At 39.5% G+C, this 22,266-nt stretch overlaps 3 protein-coding genes across 4 annotated transcripts; 2 read left to right on the top strand and 1 right to left on the bottom strand.

Moving 5' to 3' along the window:
• On the top strand, window positions 1-3,207 carry LOC307261981 (uncharacterized protein). Its single transcript, XM_080042714.1, has 8 exons — window positions 1-122; window positions 270-299; window positions 470-631; window positions 1,170-1,315; window positions 1,786-1,840; window positions 2,365-2,391; window positions 2,564-2,725; window positions 3,068-3,207. The coding sequence occupies exons 1-8, from the start codon at window positions 110-112 to the stop codon at window positions 3,151-3,153; spliced, it is 681 nt and encodes a 226-aa protein (XP_079898840.1). The 5' UTR covers window positions 1-109; the 3' UTR covers window positions 3,154-3,207.
• Window positions 3,208-9,547: 6,340 nt separating this feature from the next.
• Window positions 9,548-22,266, bottom strand: LOC307261748 (interferon alpha-inducible protein 27-like protein 1). Of its 2 annotated transcripts, none has more exons than XM_080042347.1 (6): window positions 22,221-22,266; window positions 10,913-10,948; window positions 10,750-10,782; window positions 10,606-10,629; window positions 10,330-10,497; window positions 9,548-10,109 (listed from the first exon to the last, which is right to left on the bottom strand). In XM_080042347.1, exons 1-6 carry the CDS (start codon window positions 22,231-22,233, stop codon window positions 9,958-9,960), a joined length of 426 nt encoding a protein of 141 aa, XP_079898473.1. In that variant the 5' UTR covers window positions 22,234-22,266; the 3' UTR covers window positions 9,548-9,957. The 2 variants fall into 2 exon arrangements, with proteins under 2 accessions (XP_079898473.1, XP_079898474.1); XM_080042348.1 differs by having other exon boundaries at window positions 9,548-10,106.
• On the top strand, window positions 13,878-15,461 carry LOC307261753 (interferon alpha-inducible protein 27, mitochondrial-like). Its single transcript, XM_080042356.1, has 4 exons — window positions 13,878-13,997; window positions 14,177-14,206; window positions 14,396-14,557; window positions 14,800-15,461. The coding sequence occupies exons 1-4, from the start codon at window positions 13,988-13,990 to the stop codon at window positions 14,883-14,885; spliced, it is 288 nt and encodes a 95-aa protein (XP_079898482.1). The 5' UTR covers window positions 13,878-13,987; the 3' UTR covers window positions 14,886-15,461.

The raw sequence follows: 22,266 nt of genomic DNA, 5'->3' as shown, positions 1-22,266 counted from the left end.
GACTCCAACGCATAGACTTTAGGTTTCGTTTCTCCAATAAACAAAGCTCCCACTGCAGCCAAACACTACTCACAATTCCACAGCTTCGTCTTGTCTTAACGGAATAAACATGGGCCGTGTTGGTGCGTTTGACAATAGGCTTATACTTAAATATGAAAGCACTTTAATACTGTAGCCCTATCTTTGTAAAAAAATGTAATAATGAGTCACCATATCAACTGTATTAGATTTTAATAAGTTATTTTTTCTGATTTCATCTTGTGTTATAGGGACTGTAGTCGCCATTGGAGCGGGGGCGGGTAAGACTTTTATGAAAGCTTTCATGGTGTTTTGTCATAGATAGTAGGCTATACATATTATAGGCTATGTTTTGTTTTGTTTTGTTTTGTTTTCTTGTACGATTTGTGGGGGCTAGGTGGCGTCGGAATTTCCTAATCTGAGTCTGTTGTGTTTTGTTGTCCTCTTGCAGTGGCTTCTGTAGTAGCAGCTCCCTTCGCTCTGGGAGCCGTAGGTTTCACCTCAGCAGGAATAGCAGTGGGCTCCATAGCTTCCTCTATGATGTCGGCTGCTGCAGTTGCTAACGGAGGAGGGGTGGCAGTTGGAAGTCTGGTGGCTGTTTTGCAGTCGGCAGGTAAAAAGTATACTTTTTATACTTTGATTGCTTTAGTATACTAAAGCAATCAATAGGCCTATAAGTGTGTGTGTGTGTGTGTGTGTGTGTGTGTGTGTGTGTGTGTGTGTGTGTGTGTGTGTGTGTGTGTGTGTGTGTGTGTGTGTGTGTGTGTTGGATTTAACTATTGGTGGAAGAGTAATCAAAGGAGGGGGGTCGTGTGCGTAGTCTAACTCTAATATATTTTCCAAGTGCATCAACTTACACTACACGTGCAGGAACAACAACAGTAGAGACTAGGCTACTAAGTTTGATAACTGTATGTGCAGTATTTGACCTAATGTTTGGGTGCAATTTAATGATACCACTGCCATTTGGTCAACAATGACGACAACAACTATGAACTTGATGTGTCACTATTGCTGTGAATGGCAGTGCTAGTGTTTTATTCAGTGTTTTCTTTTTGTTGTTGCTTGAGAACATGGCTTTTTCTCAGCTTGTCTGTAGCTCCATATCTTGTCAATAAAACCCTGTGTGCTTCTGTTCCGTGTCCCTGTAGGTGCAGTAGGGCTGTCCGGAGCTGCTACTGCGGCTGTGGCCAGTGTTGGAGGAGCGGTGGCCGGTGCTGGAGCAGCAGTAGCGGGATGGCTGTGGGGGTCTCCAAAAAATAAAGGAGGAGGAGGAGGAGGAGGAGGAGAAGAAGAAGAAGAAGAAGAAAAAAGGAAGACTAAATAAACAATATTTTTACGTTTTGGTTGAGGCATTTGCTCCTGATCTCAGTTCACTTCCTAAATTGCACTATTGTCATTGTTGTTGTGTTGTCAGCAGAAATATGTTGTCCAATAAATCTGAAAATCCTGTGAAAGCTAGTGTTTCAGTGTGTCGTTTGTCAATATGTCCATCCCTCATTGTGTCCACCTGAAAGGACAGAGTGATCAAATGAATGAAAGCGTTCTTTTCGTTCATTAACTTCTATTTATTTTTATTTTCTTAAATAAACTAACGCAGCTTTAATTTATTGTTTTTCTCACCGCAGTGAAGTCGTGGCCTCTAAAACCAAAGCACATAGCTGAAAAGTGCTGTGAAGAGCTGAGAGGAACTGCATAATCTCACTTTACACACAGTCACTTGATCGTTTGTCGTATAATGATATTGTCTGGTGCTGTTGGAGTCAGGAGATCACCAAAGCCATAGGCAGTGTGTCTACTCTACTCTGGTCCTTCATCATGGGTCTTCACCATCCTTCCTGACAACTTTGAAGAGTAAAGGATTCAGATGTTGTCTGATCATCTACAATTTAGCCATCATTTTCACCCAATCACAACATGAGGGGACTATGGATGGACCGAGGGGCCTTTGCTGCCACTGATGAAATTCATGTGCATAGTGGTATAATACCGCCCTCCATTGATAGCAGTTCAGTATTGCACCAAGCTGCTTCCACTCTGTGACGCCCTCTTTCGTTTCTCAAGAAAGGAAACCTAGCCCACTCAGTATATAAAGCCCAGCCCAGTTTACACAGAGACAGAGATAAGTGACATCCTTTTTGGTTCAGTATAGAAAAAACTCAGCCCAGTTCAAAATATGGACCCTTGTAAGTATCACTGCTTCTTTGGCAATACTGACATTCCCTTGAAGGTACCGATACTAAAAATGTTCTCCTTTTAAAATGTAATAATGATGAGTAAGCTAATATCTTTGATTAAACCACATGAGTTGTAAATGTTGATTTCTGTTATTATCTTGTGTCATAGGGACAGCTGCCGGACTTGTAGGAGCAGGTGAGAAAATACTTACAACCACTTTTAACTTTTTTAACTGATTTTGAAACTTTAATGTAGAAATCACATTTAAACGTGTATCATGCATGAGCCAAATTAAAGTGGCCTAAACAAATAGGCAGACTATCATTCCCATCTAAGTGTCCTCTGCTGTGTTTTTGTCCACGTGCAGTGGTTGCTGTGGTTGGAGCTCCGGTTATTCTGGGGGCAGCAGGTTTCACCTCAGCAGGAGTAGCAGCGGGCTCTGTTGCTGCTAAAATGATGTCGGGCGCTGCAGTTGCCAATGGAGGAGGAGTGGCAGCAGGAAGTGTTGTGGCTAGTTTGCAGGCTGCAGGTAAAAACCATAACTTGAATTGTATAACAAATGTTAAAGGCATACTATGCAACATTTTAACGAAAAAATATATTATAGAGTCCCACAAACACACCACCACACACATTCTAGTGAGTAGTGAGGCAGACGTGATAATTGAGTCGTATTACTTTTGTGTGACTATAACTTCATCTTTAATGAAAATGTTGCATAGTCAACCTTTAATCTTATGGGTTCTATATAATATAATGACAATACATTGCAGTGCTACTGTTTCGTTTTGATTTAGCGGAGAGCAATTATTTCTCAGCTTCTATGTAGCTGGACACCTTGATAATACAAATGTGTGTGATGTTTCTGTAGGTGCATCTGGTCTGTCAGGAACTGCCACTGCAGTTGTGGCCGGCGCTGGAGCAGCAGTGGGATGGCTGGCTAGATTAGTAGGCTAAAAGTCACCAAGGAACGAGAACAATACAGAGGTTTTCTGCTTTTATCCAAATACGCAATAGCAAGTTACATCAGTTCACTTGCCACATAGCATTTTTTTTTTTCAGATAGCTGAAACATGCTTTTTAAATAAATAAATCTGTAAAACTTATGAAGGATTCTGGTTCAGAGTGTCGTCTGTATGTTTACATTCTTTATAATGTCAATCGGAAAAGACTGTATGAGCAAATATATTAAGGTGTTCAAAGTTCTTGATTGTCATGTTCTAAATGAATTTTTAAGCAGTCGGTGGCAATGAAGTTAACTGAATTCAGACTCTGCAATGGAAAAAAATAGTGCAAATAGAGAAATAATAGAAGCACAAAATAAAATATAATGAAGGATAATGTTGGATGGAAATATGTACAGATGCAAATTCTAAGCTATAGGACCATGATAACATTATAAACAGATCTAAAAACATTATGAAAAAATATAATGTTAGCATTGTAAAGTGACACAAGGTGAGCTTTGTAGCTTAGGAGATAGATCTGTGAAGCTGTGACTGTGACTGGTTGTGCTATACTATCTGCCAGACTGTATCAGGCAGGACAGTTTCTTGCTAGGAGAATGGGAGTTGTTATGAAAATGACTATTATAATCATGTGTATTTGTAATATTGCCATATATGTTGTTGTGAAACTAAATGCAAGTAATCACATTGTAAAAATAGTTCTGACCTGGAAAGGGTTTGACCTCCTCCTGTGTATGTGTGCAACGCAAATGGTAGACGGATGAGGTAATGAAGATAAGAATATGTATTGTGTGATATGTTGTTATACAGGTGAAACTCGAAAAATTAGAATATCGTGCAAAAGTTAATTTATTTCAGTAATTCAACTTAAAAGGTGAAACTGATATATTATATAGACTCATTACATTCGAAGTGAGATATCTCAAGCCTTTATTTGTTATAATTGTGATTATTATGGCTTATAGTTCATAAAAACCCCAAATTCAAAATCTCAGAAAATTAGAATATTACATAAAATCAATAAAAAAAGGTTTTTAAATACAGAAATGTCGGCCCTCTAGAAAGTATAATCATGCATATGTACTAAGTACTTGGTTTGGGCCCCTTTTGCATACATTCTTGCTTCAATGCGGCGTGGCATGGATGCTATCAGCCTGTGGCACTGCTGAGGTGTTATGGAAGCCCAGGTTGCATTGATAGTGGCCTTCAGCTCGTCTGTATTGTTGGGTCTGGTGTGTCTCATCTGCCTCTTGACAGTACTCCATAGTTTCTCTATTGGGTTCAGGTCAGGAGAGTTGTCTGGCCAATAAAGCACAGTAATACCATGATCAGTCAACCAGTTACTTGTGGTTTTGGCACTGTGGACAGGTGTCAAGTCTTGCTGTAAAAAGTAATTCAGCATCCCCATAAAGCTTGTCAACAGACAGGAGCATGAAGTGCTCTAAAATCTCCTGGTAGACAGCTGTGGTGACTTTGGACTTGATAACACAGTGGACCAACACCATCAGATGACATGGTGCCTCAAATCATCACTGACTGTTGAAACTTGACAGTGGTCTTCAAGCCCCTTGGATTTTGTGCCCCTCCACTCTTCCTCTAGACTGTGGAACCTTGATTTCCAAATAAAACGCAACATTTAATTTGGATCAGTGATGATTTGAGGTATCATGTCATCTGCTGCTGTTGGTCCACTGTGTTATCAAGTCCAAAGTCACCACAGCTGTCTACCAGAAGATTTTATTGCACTTCATGCTTCTGTCTGTTGACAAGCTTTATGGAGATGACAATTTCCATTTCCAGCTAGACTTGCCACCTGCCCACAGTACCATAAACCACTAGTAATGGGTGACTGACATTGGTATTACTGTGCTTGATTGGCCATACAACTCTCCTGACCTGAACTCCATAGAGAAACTATGGGCTAAGGTCAAGAGGCAGATGAGACACACCAGACCCAACAATACAGAGGAGCTGAAGGCCACTATCAAAGCAACCTGGGCTTCCATAACACCTCAGCAGTGCCACAGGCTGATAGCATCCATGCCACGCCGCATTGAGGCAAGAATGTATGCAAAAGGGGCCCAAACCAAGTACTTAGTACATATGCATGATTATACTTTCTAGAGGGTTGACATTTCTGTATTTAAAAACCTTTTTTTATTGATTTTATGTAATATTCTAATTTTCTGAGATTTTGAATTTGGGGTTTTTATGAACTATAAGCCATAATAATCACAATTATAACAAATAAAGGCTTGAGATATCTCACTTTGAATGTAATGAGTCTATATAATATATCAGTTTCACCTTTAAAGTTGAATTACTGAAATAAATGAACTTTTGCACGATATTCTAATTTTTCGAGTTTCACCTGTATATGTTGTGCTGCTGACACTTTGTATTGATTTTTTCTTTTAACTTACCAAACACAACATTTGTGTTCCAACACAAATTCCAACAGACACAGTACACTAACTCACTAAATGCACCGTTCAGCAGCTGAGAGATGTTGACAAATTTGTCTCGACGCACATCCTAGGTCCACTCCTATCTCTCTCAGGAGGTGAATGTATCTCCACAAACAAAAATCCTGTTTTGCTCTGAATGGAACTGATTTCAGTTCTCAATAAATGATACCTAACCCTCAGTACACCATGTGTTACACTTCACTAGCTCTTCTTAATGACCACCAGATTAACAGCCAATGACAATCCAGTAACCATCCTAAAGTACACCGATAAAACAAGGACAATATAGGCCTCAGAACTAAATATAAAGGAGCACAATTATAGCGAGCCCAAGCAGTCACTCAACACATTCAAAGACACCAGGAACTGACTGATCATTGATTTAGGTACAATGCCACTCCCAAATCTCCAACACATATCATATATGAACCTGAAGCCAACATGGACTAATTTAAATGTCTCTGCTTATATCTAAACATAAATATGCAACACACTCAAATTGAATATGAACTCAGACCACATTACAACAGAAACGCCCAGCACAGACAGTTCTACCTCAGACCAATGAAGGAGGAGCTGGTGAAGCTGTGCTGCTGTTGATACCTTTCTTACAGCAGGGAAACACTGCCCTCCACTTGAGACATTATAGCATATAGCTTTGCATCTCTTTTATATACACTCTACGATTGTATCAGGCTGTTTTCACAGCAGTTGTGTCAAACTTGCCGCTTTAATTCAGTTTTCAATTTTTTTTTTGCAACCAACTGTTGTGAACATTACTTTTTAACCTCTAGAGATAATGATCATTTGATTAAAAATACTACTTATTTAGCTTAAAGGTGGAGTTAGCAATGCTGGAAAATGCTTGTTGGAAAAAACACTTTTTGTCAAAATCAGGGAATCCGCTGTTAATACACAGCCCAGGCTATGTAAAGTCATGTTGCTAGATAGGTGTGCCCCCTTTGTTTACGTATACCTTCTGTATCAGTTTACTGAGCCTAGGCTGTGTTTACACCAGATTTTCTTTCAGCGCACATACTGTATGGACAGGTACCGGATCATAAGGAGGTATTCACTGATTTTGACAAAAAGTCATTTAGACAACCAGTATTGCTGACTCCGCCTTCAATAAAGTACTCAAGCGAATGCATGCTCGAAGAAGCAGTCACAACTGAAACAGTTGAACAACTCTTTGGTGTTTCTGTATTTGTTTTTCTTCTGGTGTTCCAATTATAGACATGACTTACTACCTCAGAATGTGTAATGTGTGATGTGTGACGTGTTGTTTCAGCTGATTGTATACCAGTTTGGTTGTCCCCTGCTGTCCAACCATTTAATGAGCACTTTATCCCAGGTAAGCAGCAGGAGGTGTGCGCCTTGCAGATATTTAAGCTAGCAAAAATGGACAACAGTGAGCTGTATTTGCTTGAAGCAACCAGTCTGTATTCATATGTGGAAAAAAAGGCTTTCGACCTCTCTTGAGAATTAACTTAGAATTTTGAAGGTCTGAAAATTAAACTCTACCGTATAACTCTCCATTCCAATGTTGGAATCCCACCAAAATGAAAAAATTGCATGACTCAAATAAAAAAAGGTTCACTTTGTAGTAAGCAACAATGCCCACACACACACACACACACACACACACACACACACACACACACACACACACACACACACACACACACACACACCTTTTACAGCCCTCTGATTAGCAGAAAAGGTCAGGAGGAAACTCTGATCAAGTCAATCAGGCTCTAGCAACAATAGGCATCTGGAATGTGTTGCGTGTTGCACACGACCTGTTTTGCTTGGATTGGAACAGTGTCATTTCTCAAGAAATGATACCTAACTGTATGAAGTCAGCTGACATGACACGTCACAGCAGTAAAATGTGATGCTTCTGAAGAAGAAGGCAGGAACTAGAGTAGTCGAAACAATGACAACGGTAAAGTAATTGTTATGATCCTGCTTGGGCCTCAAGCCCTTGTGTTGTTTTTCCCCTTTACCCTTGTCTATGTGCTGGTCTAATTGCAGGGTTGGAGTCAGGTGTGCTGGAGTCAATCACCAGCATTCACAGCTGCCATCAATCATCAATCAACTGCTCTTCATATACCCGGCCCTTCCTTCCAGACACTGCCAGATTGTAGATTCTGTTCCCACACAGTCAGTTCTCTCTCTAAGCTAACCTGTTTGCAGCTCCGCTTTTTGCATTTTTCCTGGCTAACTCCTGTTTTTTCTGCCACAGCTCTCCCGGCCTGACTCCAGCCACCAGCTCCAGCCCTCGCCCCCTAGCACTTCCTCCCGGACCCCTCTGCCTGCCTGCTCTAGCCCGCTCCCACTCAGCTCCCTGGACTTGCCCCGTTGCTCTCTCCCTGGAGCCCCATGACAGCCAGCCTCCCCGCCGGATCACGGTCCTAACCCCCTGCTGGTTACTTCCAAAATAAATCTTCTTAAGACTGATACATGTCTCCGCGCCTGTGTCCTCCTGGTCCAGCCGTTACAGTAATACTAGCAAGAACATTTAAGTTAATTCTTTAAGTTCGACTAAATAAACCTTTTTGGACAAAATAAATGCTGATTAATATGCATTTTCCTCATAAATAAAGGGAATGAATTGAAAATACAATTTTCTGAGATAAAAACAAAACATAACACTGAAGCAGTGATGATGCCACTGAAACTCCTCAAGGCTATTTGGAATGATTGGGTCTGTAATCCTGCAGGTGTGAACAGCCCAGATTAACCTACAGTGATTAACCGTCAAATTGCTTTAACTTGTGGAAACACAGGACACAAACAAGTGGATGTGGAATTCACTAAATGCACCGTTCAGCAGCTGAGAGAACATCTTTTTATTTTGGTTAGGTGTACAACAAGAATCAGCAAGCTGTACACATAATGTCAGCGGGCTCCATAGCTTCCTCTATGATGTCGGCTGCTGCAGTTCTCATGCAATCCTCATCTGAAAATCATGAAGGAACAACATGAATTCACAATACTTTTACTCTAGCCAAATAGATGAGGCATTTGCAAGTCATTGTAATTCTCTTACCAAACAGCACTTGTTTCATCTCAGACAGCTGAAATGTGTTGTGCAATACATCTGTAAATCCTGATTCAGTGTGTCATCTGTTAGTTTTTCCACATAGGGAAGATGTGGGCTGTGAAACAAAATCCCTGAGCTGAAAGATATAGAGCTGAGGGGAACTGTATAGTCTGTAGATTATCAGCAGTGGATTCATAACTCTGGGAGACACATTGTATTACACACATTCACTGGTCCTGTTGTAAACATGTATTAATGAATGCAGCTGGACTGTGGACTGCACTGGGCTGAGTTCCTTTCTGTTTCTTTTGGTTGGTTTTGTTTTTAAGGGCGGAGTTTTAGAATTTCTTGGTCAAATTTGAACAAAACAGGGCGTCAGAGAGTCTTTGTCTCCATTCAAACCAAATTAACGTATTAGTTATTAACATTCTGAGGTTTTGTGTCATGACTGTAATTGGAATACCATTAGAAAAAAAAACAAAGACAGAAACACTAATTAGTTGTTAAAGCGGTTCAGTTGTGACTGCTCCTTCATACCTGCATTCACTCAAAGTACATATTAAAGGACAACAATAAGTATTTATACTCAAGGGATATTAATAGTGTTAATCCATTATGCAGGACATGTTGCTACTTTTAGGATAAGACTTATTGACAAATGATATATAAATATAACATATTACACAATACATTTGAATACTATACCCTACTACTTGACAATCAAGAGCCGAATGCATCACAATGCAAGGGGCACGATTAGAAGTTTAGATGCCTAGTCAAATTAACTCCATATACATTTTTATCAACGGAGCAACAATTCTGGTAAAAACAACAATAATGGAACAATCGCTTTATTTTGCATGCATTTTATTTTGGTCTGGACCTGGACAGTGCAATCAGTATAATCAGATAAAAATATTCAAAGAGCACAGAAGTATCATCTTAGTTGTCTTTAGATTCAGTTAAATGGTGTCAAAACAAAGACTCATCAGAGCTAATGAACATGAAAATGACACCGGGCTGCATCTTCCACATTTATAAATCAACCTTTTGGCTCCTTAAAATAATTTATGACAAAATGAAAATGTACAGTATTCTCTGTCTACCCTGTTTTATACTTTTCATGTCAACACAAATGTAAAAGTATTATATAAAGAGTATGTAATGTATTATGAGTATTTTACTTCTTAAATTAAGTTTTAAGATGAGTGTGTGGCACACACATATAAATAAAAAACTTCACCTAAAAGTTAAACATAATTTGTAATGGACTTTGTCACGTAAGAGCAGGCCTTAATATTGGGCATGTCCCTTCTGTAAATCTTTGGTTTGTTTCGGTTTGGTTACAAATGGTTGACAGCAGAGATCCCAGTGTTGCTCCAGCGCCGGCCGTAGCTGCAGTGCCTCCCCAGGACAGACCGCCTGCTCCTGCAGTGAGATTATATTACACTTTAGGATTCTCCAAACATTAAACCTAATGGTGAACTAAAGCTTCATCATTATATTTTGCGTCACTGTTTACCTTAATGCTCAGACGGCTCTTCTCCATTATAAAAACAATATGTGTCTAATCAAGAACCTTTTCTGCACATTTGTAATGACAGAAGGTGATAAGATAAAAGGGACATAAATAAAACATGTACTTTACCAAGTGCCTGCAAGAAGGCCACCAGACTTCCTACTGCCACTCCTCCTCCATTTGCAACTGCAAAATAGGCCATCATTTTGGCAGCAAGGGAGCCTGCTGCTATTCCAACAGATGTAAAACCTATGGATGCCAGGACAAAGGGAAACAGGAGCCAAGACAGGACACCTCCTGGGCAAGAAAGTAGCAGATACAACTTTGTCTATTAAGATGACAGGACACAAGGAGGACATTTTTATATTTACAGTAAGGTTAACATGTTTTAAATGTGTGTTTTACCTGAGCCTATTACGAAAATCTTACCTATCAATGAAACAAGAAAAGAAAAGTAAAATCATGTTATTCACAGTGACCTGACCTGAGCAAATACATTTGCTGATTAATATGAAGGAACATTATGGTCAAAGAAAAATTGATACTTACAAACTGTTTCACGATTTTCTACAAAAAGCTCACCTGGCAATGAAACAGAAAGGAAACAAAGACATGTCATTCATGCTGACCTTCCAGAAGCAAAAGTACTTGCTTTTCTCTGATGAATATAAAGAAAGTCATTAAAAAATGGAAAAATAAGTAGTTAACTCACAAATTTCTCTGAGTAGGTCGCCATTGATTTTCTCACCTAATAAAACACAAGAAGAAAAATGAAAACCTCTTATTCACATTGTGAAAGCATATTTGCTTATTGATATACAGTATTTCTTGAATAGTATGAAGGAACATTATGGTCAAAGTAAAAATGAACACTCACAAATTCCTTCCATGTCAGCTTTGGGAATAAGTGCCTGCCTTCTGTGTCGGAGGTGATCTATAACTGAGCTCAACAAAAGCTCTTTATACATCATGTCTGTTGCTATAAGTAAGGGCACGGCCATAGTTACATATTTTGCACTTTGATCATCACGATAAGGCAGAACAATCACAAGAATCATTTCTTAGTAAGTGAAACTTAAGAACCACATTCTTGTAGATTAACGCATTAGTTTTTAAATTGAGTGCTCCTTCATATCTTCATACGTTCATCTCGATGCTCATCATTATTAGATACATTGTTCAAATAAATAGGAACAAAAGAGGGAATACATAGTATGAGTTGTATTCGTGTAATAGACAAAAAAAAGTATGTTAATATGGTATTCATCGAAGTGACTATATGAGGAACACTGCATTTGTCAATAGATATATAAATTAACAACATTGGAAATTAGTTAAACGACTCACACTGGCCTTATCATGTTGAAGTATCCGTTGTAATCTGATGTTTGAAATATGGGCCTGATTGTACGTTGGTCTCTGTCTCCCCCCTGTGGTGATGAGGGAGAATCGATGTGGCGACCATCAATTTCCATCCTTTTTTATGGATTCTTGACTAGAGAAGGTAAAATAAATATTTTCTTCAACCGAATGAACAATACCCAGTTTGCTGTTAGACTTTATTTCATAACAGTCCACTGTCCACATTTGGCCCAGATTAACCCAGAGTCCACTTCTGAGAAACTTGTTTCAGTTTTCAAGAAATAATACCTAACCCTCAGTACGCCATGTGTCACATTTCACTAGCTCTTCTTAATGGCCACCAGATTAACAGCCAACGACAGTCCAGTATCCTAAAGTACACTGATAAAACAAGGACAATAGGCCTCAGAACTAAATATAATGGAGCACAATTATAGCGAGCCCAAGCAGTCACTCAACACATTCAAAGACACCAGGAACTGATCATTGATTTAGGTACAATGCCACTCCCAAATCTCCAACACATATCATATATGAACCTGAAGCCAACATGGACTAATTTAAATGTCTCTGCTTATATCTAAACATAAATATGCAACACACTCAAATTGAATATGAACTCAGACCACATTACAACAGAAACGCCCAGCACAGACAGTTCTACCTCAGACCAATGAAGGAGGAGCTGGTGACGCTGTGCTGCCGTTGATACCTTTCTTACAGCAGGGAAACACTGCCCTCCACTTCAGACATTTTAGCATATAGCTTTGCATCTCTTTTATATACACTCTACGATTGTATCAGGCTGTTTTCACAGCAGTTGTGTCAAACTTGCCGCTTTAATTCAGTTTTCAATTTTTTTTTTTGCAACCAACTGTTGTGAACATTACTTTTTAACCTCTAGAGATAATGATCATTTGATTAAAAATACTACTTATTTAGCTTAAAGGTGGAGTTAGCAATGCTGGAGAATGCTTGTTGGAAAAAACACTTTTTGTCAAAATCAGGGAATCCGCTGTTAATACACAGCCCAGGCTATGTAAAGTCATGTTGCTAGATAGGTGGGCCCCCTTTCTTTACGTATACCTTCTGTTTACATATCAGTTTACTGAGCCTAGGCTGTGTTTACACCAGATTTTCTTTCAGCTCATATACTGTATGGACAGGTACCGGATCATAAGGAGATATTCACTGATTTTGACAAAAAGTCATTTAGACAACCAGAATTGCTGACTCCGCCTTCAATAAAGTACTCAAGCGAATGCATGCTTGAAGAAGCAGTCACAACTGAAACAGTTGAACAACTCTTTGGTGTTTCTGTATTTGTTTTTCTTCTGGTGTTCCAATTATAGACATGACTTACTACCTCAGAATGTGTAATGTGTGATGTGTGACGTGTTGTTTCAGCTGATTGTATACCAGTTTGGTTGTCCCCTGCTGTCCAACCATTTAATGAGCACTTTATCCCAGGTAAGCAGCAGGAGGTGTGCGCCTTGCAGATATTTAAGCTAGCAAAAATGGACAACAGTGAGCTGTATTTGCTTGAAGCAACCAGTCTGTATTCATATGTGGAAAAAAAGGCTTTCGACCTCTCTTGAGAATTAACTTAGAATTTTGAAGGTCTGAAAATTAAACTCTGCCGTATAACTCTCCATTCCAATGTTGGTATTTGGGCTATACAAATACAAAATACAAAAATAAACTGATTTGATTTGGAATCCCACCAAAATGAATAAATTGCATGACTCAAATAAAAAAAGGTTCACTTTGTAGTAAGCAACAATGCCCCACACAAACACGCACACACACACACGCGCGCGCGCGCACACACACACACACACACACACACACACACACACACACACACACACACACACCTTTTACAGCCCTGTGATTAGCAGAAAAGGTCAGGAGGAAACTCTGATCAAGTCAATCAGGCTCTAGCAACAGGCATCAGGAATGTGTTGCGTGTTGCACACGACCTGTTTCGCTCAGATTGGAACAGTGTTATTTCTCAAGAAATGATACCTAACTCTGTATGAAGTCAGCTGACATGACACGTCACAGCAGTAAAATGTGCTGCTTCTGAAGAAGAAGGCAGGAACTAGAGTAGTCGAAACAATGACAACGGTAAAGTAATACTAGCAAGAACATTTAAGTTTGACCAAATAAACAAAAGAAACCGCAACCAGACCAAACTCCAGCTAGTAGTAGTAGGACGATAACATCTCCTTTTCTAGTCTGTTTTGCTCAGATAAAACGATAGTTACGTAACTATACGGTTCTATGCGTTCCGGATTCAGCTCCGCCTCTGGCGGTCAGTAGGAACGAAATTTAATTTTCATTTCTCAAGAAATGATACCTAACCCACAGTAGCCTATATAAAACTGAGGCCAGTTCATGGTTGCTCAAATCGGAGACAAACATGGGACTGCGTGAGTAGCACTGAGCCTTTGGCAATTATACCTTACTTTCTCTTACTTTATGTTTTGTGCCTAAAATGTAAGAATGATTGATGAGTAGGCTAAACTTCGCAATTCTATTTTATTAAACCACATGAGCTGGTGGGCTGAATGTTGATATTTTTTCTTCCTTTTTACATCTTGTGTTTCAGTTACAGCTGCATTAATCGGAGGAGGTGCCGGTAAGATGCTGGAAAGTCTTAATGGATAACCTGTGTTTTACTTTATTAACTTATTTGGCCACATAAATGTATAAAACCCATTTAGGTTAAACTCATATCAAGCACTATACATTTTGATGTGGCCTATGAAGATTAAAGGGCTATCATTTTCATCACAGTGTCCTCTGTTGTGTTTTTGTCCATGCGCAGTGGGTGGTGTTGTTGCAGCTCCTTTTGTTCTGGGAGCCATAGGTTTCACCACAGCCGGTATAGCAGTGGGCTCCATAGCTTCCTCTATGATGTCGGCTGCTGCAGTTGCTAACGGAGGAGCCGTGGCAGCAGGAAGTACGGTGGCAGTTTTACAGGCAGCAGGTAAAACATGACTTGATTTTGTTATCTAATGGTTTTAGCTTTTGAATATGAATGGAAGTTCAACAACAACACAAATCCCACACAGGTGTAATGTCCCCCAAAACCAACAATTCGTAATTTTTGGGTGAACGTTACAGTAATTTGGTAGAATACAATGACACTACTGTGAATAATAGTGAACATGGATTTGTCAGCTTCTCTGTAGCTGAATGCAAAAGAAAAACTGTGTGATGTTTCTTTAGGTGCAGCTGGTCTGTCAGGAGCTGCCACTGCAGCTGTGGCCAGCGCTGGAGCATCACTTGGAGGGCTGGCTGCAATCCTCATCTGAAAATCATGAAGGAACAGAATTAATTCACATTACTTTTACTCTTGCCAAATTGATCAGGCATTTGCAAGTCATTGTAATTCTCATACCAAACAGCACTTGTTTCATCTCAGAAAGCTTAAATGTTTCGTGCAATACATTTGTAAATCGTGTAAAAGATACTGGTTCAGTGTGTCATCTCTTAGTTCTTAGAAATCAAGTCAATGAAACATTTGATTTAGTTTTTAAATTTGTTATATTAAAGAATATTTCATTCATTGTTTGGGCTCAAGTTGTGGGCTTTACTGTAAAACAAAAACACTTACTTAACAGATGGTTTTACTTTTGGTGCATCCTTTAAAAAAACTCTGTGTTAATGGACATTTCTTTTGTTATTTAAGATTGATATGAATATAAAAATAATATGAAAGTATTTTTCAAATATTATTTTTTATACATTTCTTTTTCAATTGCAGTCCTGACCATACAAACCACATTCATCTTTCTTTTGAGGATTTTAACCCTTTAAATGCCAGTTGCTTTACATGATGTCACAAACAAAATGTTAAATGAAAAACACAATAAATCAATTCAAAGCAATGTACTTTTTGAAAATGTTTGGTTTTTTAAGGGGGATTATAACAGTGTGGTAAAGGAATTGGTTGACTGGTCCATAAGATAAGTTGGATCCTCAGAATCAGAGCTTTCATCCAGGTGGGACAAGGGCGAGTCAGGGTCACTGGTTTACTGGATCAGCTGAAGAATTTGCACTTTTTATCTCCTCATCATGTCTGGTAGAAATGAAATGACTGCACGCCTATGAATTGCAGCTCTTTGAGTGAGTGCGCCTGTATAAATATTCCCTGAATTGATTTTGTTTTTCCAAACCAATGCATCTTTGTAGTGCTGCTGGATGCACAATGTTTGTATTATGTGAAAGAATACATTACATAATGTGGTGAGAAAATGGCTTTGAACTATGGAGAACTATAATGAAACAGCAGCTTGGATGAGCAGTCAATGCAACCATTCTGTCTGTCTGTCTCTTGTGAGAGTTGTTTGTCGGAGCAGTCAGACTAAAGAACACAATAAAATACAATAGAACTTGCCAAACAACCAGTTTCGGTTAATGTTAGGACCCTACTTCAGGTCACATCACACATAAATAACAACAACAAATACATTTAAAAATGGCGGCCATCCCGTATTTCACATCTCAACAAACTAAACTGGTCCAGCAATTTAGTAAAGGGATGACTTATCTTAAAGCTGCGCTAGTCGACCACAATCAAAATTTGGTTTATAAATAATTAAGTTAACGCATAATGGATTTGTCTTGGTCTGTTAGTTAAAATGATTAACAGAGTTGATGAGTAAATCATTTACAAGCAAAAACAAAAAATGTAGAATCAAATAGTTCCATCTTTCCTTAGAGTTACAGCCATTGTAAATGCCTGACTCTCGTGTAAGACACTCCCTTTTAAGTGCACTCAGTCGTTGTCAATTTTTTCTCGACGTAGATCATGAGACTCCCAATTTGACCTAACCCTCAGTATATAAAACTGAGGGCAGTTCACGATTCCTCATAGCAGAGACAAACATGGGGCTGCATAAGTATCACTGAGCCTTTGGCAATTACTGTACTTATTTTAATGTATATGTTTTCCTTCAAAACAAATTAATAATGATGACTAAACATAGCAAATGTATTTGATAAAACCACATGAGCTGTAAATGTTGATTTTTTGTTTTCAACTTGTGTTTCAGTTACAGCTGCCTTACTCAGTACAGGAGCAGCAGGTATATTTTTGTAAAGTCTTACCACTTTAATGCAGAAAACCCATTTACATGTTATGCAACTTTTACTCTTGACAAATTGATGAGGCATTTGCAAGTAATTGTAATTCTCTTATCAAACAGCACTTGTTTCATCTCAGTCAGACAGCTGAAATGTTTTGTGCAATAAATCTGTAAATCCTGGTTCAGTGTGTCGTCTGTTAGTTTTTCCACACAGGGAAGATGTGGGCTGTGAAACAAAATCCCTGAGCTGACAGATATGGAGCTGAGGGAAACTGTATAGTCTGGAGATTATCAGCTGTGGGTTCATAACTCTAGGAGACACATTTTACTTTAGAGTAAAGTACTTTTTTTTTTACTATGAAAGAGCGCCAACGTTTGGTGGAGGGAGAGAGAACACCACTTTCTATTTTGACATACAGTACATATCAGTTTGTTTGCCAGTGAGCTAACCAAAGCTAATCCAAGTCAAGGAAGTGGAGAGGCTTCTGCACTGTGACAAATTCTACTATGTAAAATACAGCCAGAGAGAGGAAGACTGTTCAGACAAACAGACCACCACATATTCTAGTGGGACAGAAGTGATCATTGAGAAGGATTTTTTTGTATGACTATAATTCTGCCTTTAAGATAAACCTATATGCATTTGTGTACTGTATATTTCTTGCTCTTTTAAATTAGAATTGCTTAAACCTTCCTAGCCTAATACATAACATCACCACCAACAAAAAAATGTATAACAATTATGATATCGTATCGGACAGTATCGGTATCGACCGATATCCAAAACCCAGATATCGGAATCGGATCAGAACTAAAAATAGTGGATCGGTGCATCCCTAGGTTCATGCAGTTATGCAAGGTACACCACCTTATATTGTACATTCATTTTCAATATGTTTAAATAAATATGTACAGGCTTGTTTGGTTTGCGGTGCAGAACTTTCACTTTTATTTAAGAAGTATTTTATTTATTGGAGACTTTGGTTGTATGCAGCAGTTTTTTCTTTTTTATACTGGAAAATACCTTTGGGCTGCAATTCTGCACACATTTTTCCTCTTAACTGAGAACCGTACCGTACAGAACAGAACCGTGACTTAAAAACCGAGGTACGTACCGAACCGTGACTTTTGACCCCTAATAGTAGGTGGTAGCTCACTTTGACTTGGTCATTTTCAAAGAAGCTCACAAGCTGAAAAACAGTGGGCACCCCTGGACTATACTAACAACATAGTAAAGGGATGACATAACACCTCAGAAATGTTACATTTGTGTGACTGATACAATTTATAACACTTTATATTAAGTGATAGCCTATTATCTCAGTTTTTATGATAGTCTTTCAGTCTGCCTCACATCTTTCAGCTCATTCAAAATATAAAAGTATACCTTTCCTTGCTAACAGTTACAGACAAGTCAAATATTTAATTGTTATAATTATTATAAATGAGTCATTTTAGAAGAGTCTCTATAATTGAGCTCTTAAGGAAACATTGTGTTTACCACTGAAATTGCATTTATTCAATAATAATGGCAGTACTCGAGTAAGAAGATAATGTGTCTAGTTCTTCCCTCTATGCTAGGGTTATTGCACTTAACAGTCTGTTACACCCATTTAAGCTACTGAAAAAAACTTTAACCCAAAGTTACACATATGAAGAATTTCTGAGGGCTGTAAGTCATCACTTACTAAGCTGCCAAACCAATTTAGTTCTGATTGCTTCATCATAACCCCTTCCATAAAAACAGGCAGACAGGCAGACAGACAGACAGACAGACAGACAGACAGACAGACTGACTGACTGACTGACTGACTGACTGACTGACTGACTGACTGACTGACTGACTGACTGACTGACTGACTGACTGACTGACTGACTGACTGACTGACTGACTGACAGACAGACAGACAGACAGACAGACTGACTGACACTATAGAAGAATCCACTATATGTTTCAGTTTAAAGTTTTAGATGTCTTGAACTGGGCTGAGTTCCTTTCTGTTTCTTTTGGTTGGTTTTGTTTTTTAAGGGCGGAGTTTTAGAATTTCTTGGTCAAATTTGAACAAAACAGGGCGTCAGAGAGTCTTTGTCTCCATTCAAACCAAATTAACGTATTAGTTATTAACATTCTGAGGTTGTGTGTCATGACTGTAATTGGAATACCATTAGAAAAAAACAAAGACAGAAACACTAATTAGTTGTTAAAGTGGTTCAGTTGTGACTGCTCCTTCATACCTGCATTCACTCAGAGTACATATTAAAGGACAACAAGAAGTGTTTATACTCAAGGGATATTAATAGTGTTAATCCATTATGCAGGACATGTTGCTACTTTTAGGATAAGGCGTCTTCGCCCTCTACATTTGATGCTGTTTTACTGTCATTAGTGGAGGGCAGTTCCCTACTGAGTGAAAGGCATCAGGAGGGGCAAAGCCTCAATTCAAAGTCGCTTTATGTAGTGTTTGGTGAAAATGAAATCTCATCAGACTCAAATATCTTAACAAATACTGGATCGTTTTCAATACATTTTTGCACCGATCTTCGTGATCCCAAGAGGAGGAAGCCTACTGGCATTGGTGATCTCCTGACTTTTCCTCTAGTGTCACAATGAGGAAGACAATTCATTGCACTATGACCAGAGATGGTGGAATTTCTTTTGGTACACACGGAAAAAACTCTAAGTACACAATGTCAGCAGCACAACATACAGACATAACATATGACACGATAAATTAAAATACAATTGTCCTTGACAATCAAAAGCCGAATACATCACAGTGCAAGGTGCAGGATTTAATGAACTTGAACTTGAATAGCAACAATGATTACGGTTAAAACAACAGTAATAGAACAATCCCTTTAATTTAGAAATGCGTTTTATTAAGTATTCAAAGAGCAGAGAAGCACCATCTTAGTTCTCTACAGATTCAGTTAGATGGAGTCAAAACAAAGACTCATCAGAGCTAATAAACATGAAGGTGACATCGGGCAGCATCTTCCACATTTATAAACCAACCTTTTGGCTGATGAGTGTGTGGCAAACACATGAAAACAGAATTTAACGTTAAAGCAAAACATAATTCGTAGTCGTCTTTGTCAGGTAAGAGTAAAAATTGGACATGTCCCTGCTGTTAATCTTTAGTTAGTTTTGGTTTGGTTACAAATGGTTGACAGCAGAGCTCCCAGTGTTGCTCCAACCCCGAACGTAGCTGGAGTGGCTCCGATTACACCTGCAGTGAGATCATATTACACTTTAGGATTCACAACAGGCCATCAACTCTTTATTACACTTCATAAGTAAAGTCCACAAGTAAAATCTTTTTCCCCCTCCAAACATTAAACCTACTGACAAACTAAAACATCTTCATAACATTTTGCGTCACTGTTTACCTTAATGCTCAGACAGCTCCTCTCTATTATGAAAAAAATCTTATTTGACTAATCAAGAACCTTTACTGCACATTTGTAATGACAGACGGTGATAAGATAAAGAGACATAAATAAAACATTTAGTTTACCAAGTGACTGCAAGAAGGCCACCAGGCCTCCTGCTGTTGTTGCTCCTTCAACTGCAAAATAGGCCATCATTTTGGCAGCAAGGGAGCCTGCTGCTATTCCAGTAGCTGTAAAACCTATGGATGCCAGGAAAAAAGGAAACAGGAGCCAAGACAGGACACCTCCTGGGCAAGAAAGTAGCAGGTAAAACATTGTCTATTAAGATGACCGGACACAAGGAAGGGATTTGTATATTAACAGGTTAAGTTAACATGTTTTAAATGTGTGTTTTACCTGAGCCTATTACGAAAATCTTACCTACCAATGAAACAAGAAAAGAAAAGTAAAATCATGTTATTCACGGTGACCTGACCTGAGCAAATACATGTGCTGATTTATATGAAGGAACAGTATGGTTGAAGAAAAATTGATACATACAAACTGTTTCTTGATTTTCTACAAAAAGCTCACCTGGCAATGAAACACAGAAAGGAAACAAAGACATGTCATTCATGCTGACCTTTTTCTGATTATTACAAACAAACAGTAGTGTAAAAAAGAAGAAGAAGTTAACTCACAAAGTTCTCTGAGTTGGTCGCCATCTATTTTCTCGCCTGAAAGACAAGAAGGAAATGAAAACCTCTTATTCACATGGTGAAAGCATATTTGCTCATTGATATACAGTATTTCTTGAATAGTAATAATAATAATAATAATAATTTGAATTTATATAGCGCCTTTCAAGGTACCCAAGGTCGCTTCACAAAAAAGGGGGGAAGTACAGTGATTGTGTACACAGGGGGGTGGGGGCGGGTTAGAGGTCATAGGCCTCTGAGAAGAGGTGTGCCTTCAGGAGCTTTTTGAAGGACTCCACTGAAGTGGCACAGCGGATATGGAGGGGGAGCAGATTCCACAGATTGGGGGCAGACGCACAAAAGGCCCTGTCCCCAAAGGTCTTGAGTCTGGTGCGGGGAGTTGCCAGCTGGTCCTTAGCAGAGGACCTGAGGGACCGCAGGGGGGTGTAAGGATGGAGGAGGTCAGAGAGGTAACGGGGGGCCAGAGCATGCAGGGACTTGTAGGTGAGTAGGAGGATTTTAAACTTGATCCGGGACTTAACTGGTAACCAGTGGAGCTGCATCAGGGTGGGGGTGATGTGCTGCCAGGGCTTAGTGCCAGTTAAAACCCTGGCAGCTGAGTTCTGGACATATTGCAGTCGGTCCAGGGTTTTGGAGGGGAGACCTGTGAGGATGGCATTACAGTAGTCCAGACGGGTGGAGATGAAGCAGTGGATGAGGGTTTCAGTGACTGAGTCTGAGAGTGAGGGTCGGAGTCTTGCAATGTTTCTCAGGTGGTAGAAAGCGGATTTAGTGACATTTTTGATATGGGACTGAAATGACAGGGTGGGGTCAAGGAGGACACCCAGGTTGCGGACTACGGAGGATGGGGTGATCGAGCAGCCATCCACTTCCAGAAGAAGATCCCCAACCTTCCTGAGCAGTGACTTGGGGGCCACGACCATGAGCTCAGTTTTATTGCTGTTCAGTTTGAGTAGGTTAGAGGTCATCCAGGTTTTAAGTTCTTGCAGACATTTGATGAGTGGAGCCGGTGGAAGCTGAGTTGAGGGTTTGGTGCTGATGTATATTTGGGTATCATCAGCATAGCAGTGAAAACTGAGACCGTGATGACGAATGATTTGACCAAGGGGGAGCATGTAAATGGTGAATAGTAGAGGGCCGAGCACAGATCCCTGGGGAACACCATGGTTGACTGGTGCCATGGTGGAGGTGGCATTGTTTAAGGTGACATATTGTTGGCGGTTGGAGAGGTAGGACTGAAACCAGGAGAGGGCTGAGCCACTGAGCCCAATGAGCTCAGCAAGACGGGTGAGGAGGATGGAGTGGGATACTGTGTCAAAGGCTGCTGAGAGATCGAGGAGGATGAGAATGGAGATGAGGCCATTGTCGGCGGCAGTGAGGAGGTCGTTTGTGATTTTAATGAGGGCAGTCTCGGTGCTATGGTGAATTCTGAAGCCAGTATATGGTCGAAGTAAAAATGAACACTCACAAATTCCCTCCATGTCAGCTTTGGGAGTAAGTGCCTGCCTTCTGTG

This window comes from Ammodytes marinus, assembly GCF_949987685.1.
Source record: "Ammodytes marinus genome assembly, chromosome: 15".
Taxonomy (NCBI): domain Eukaryota; kingdom Metazoa; phylum Chordata; class Actinopteri; order Uranoscopiformes; family Ammodytidae; genus Ammodytes; species Ammodytes marinus.
This window is presented reverse-complemented; position numbering and strand designations above follow the sequence as displayed.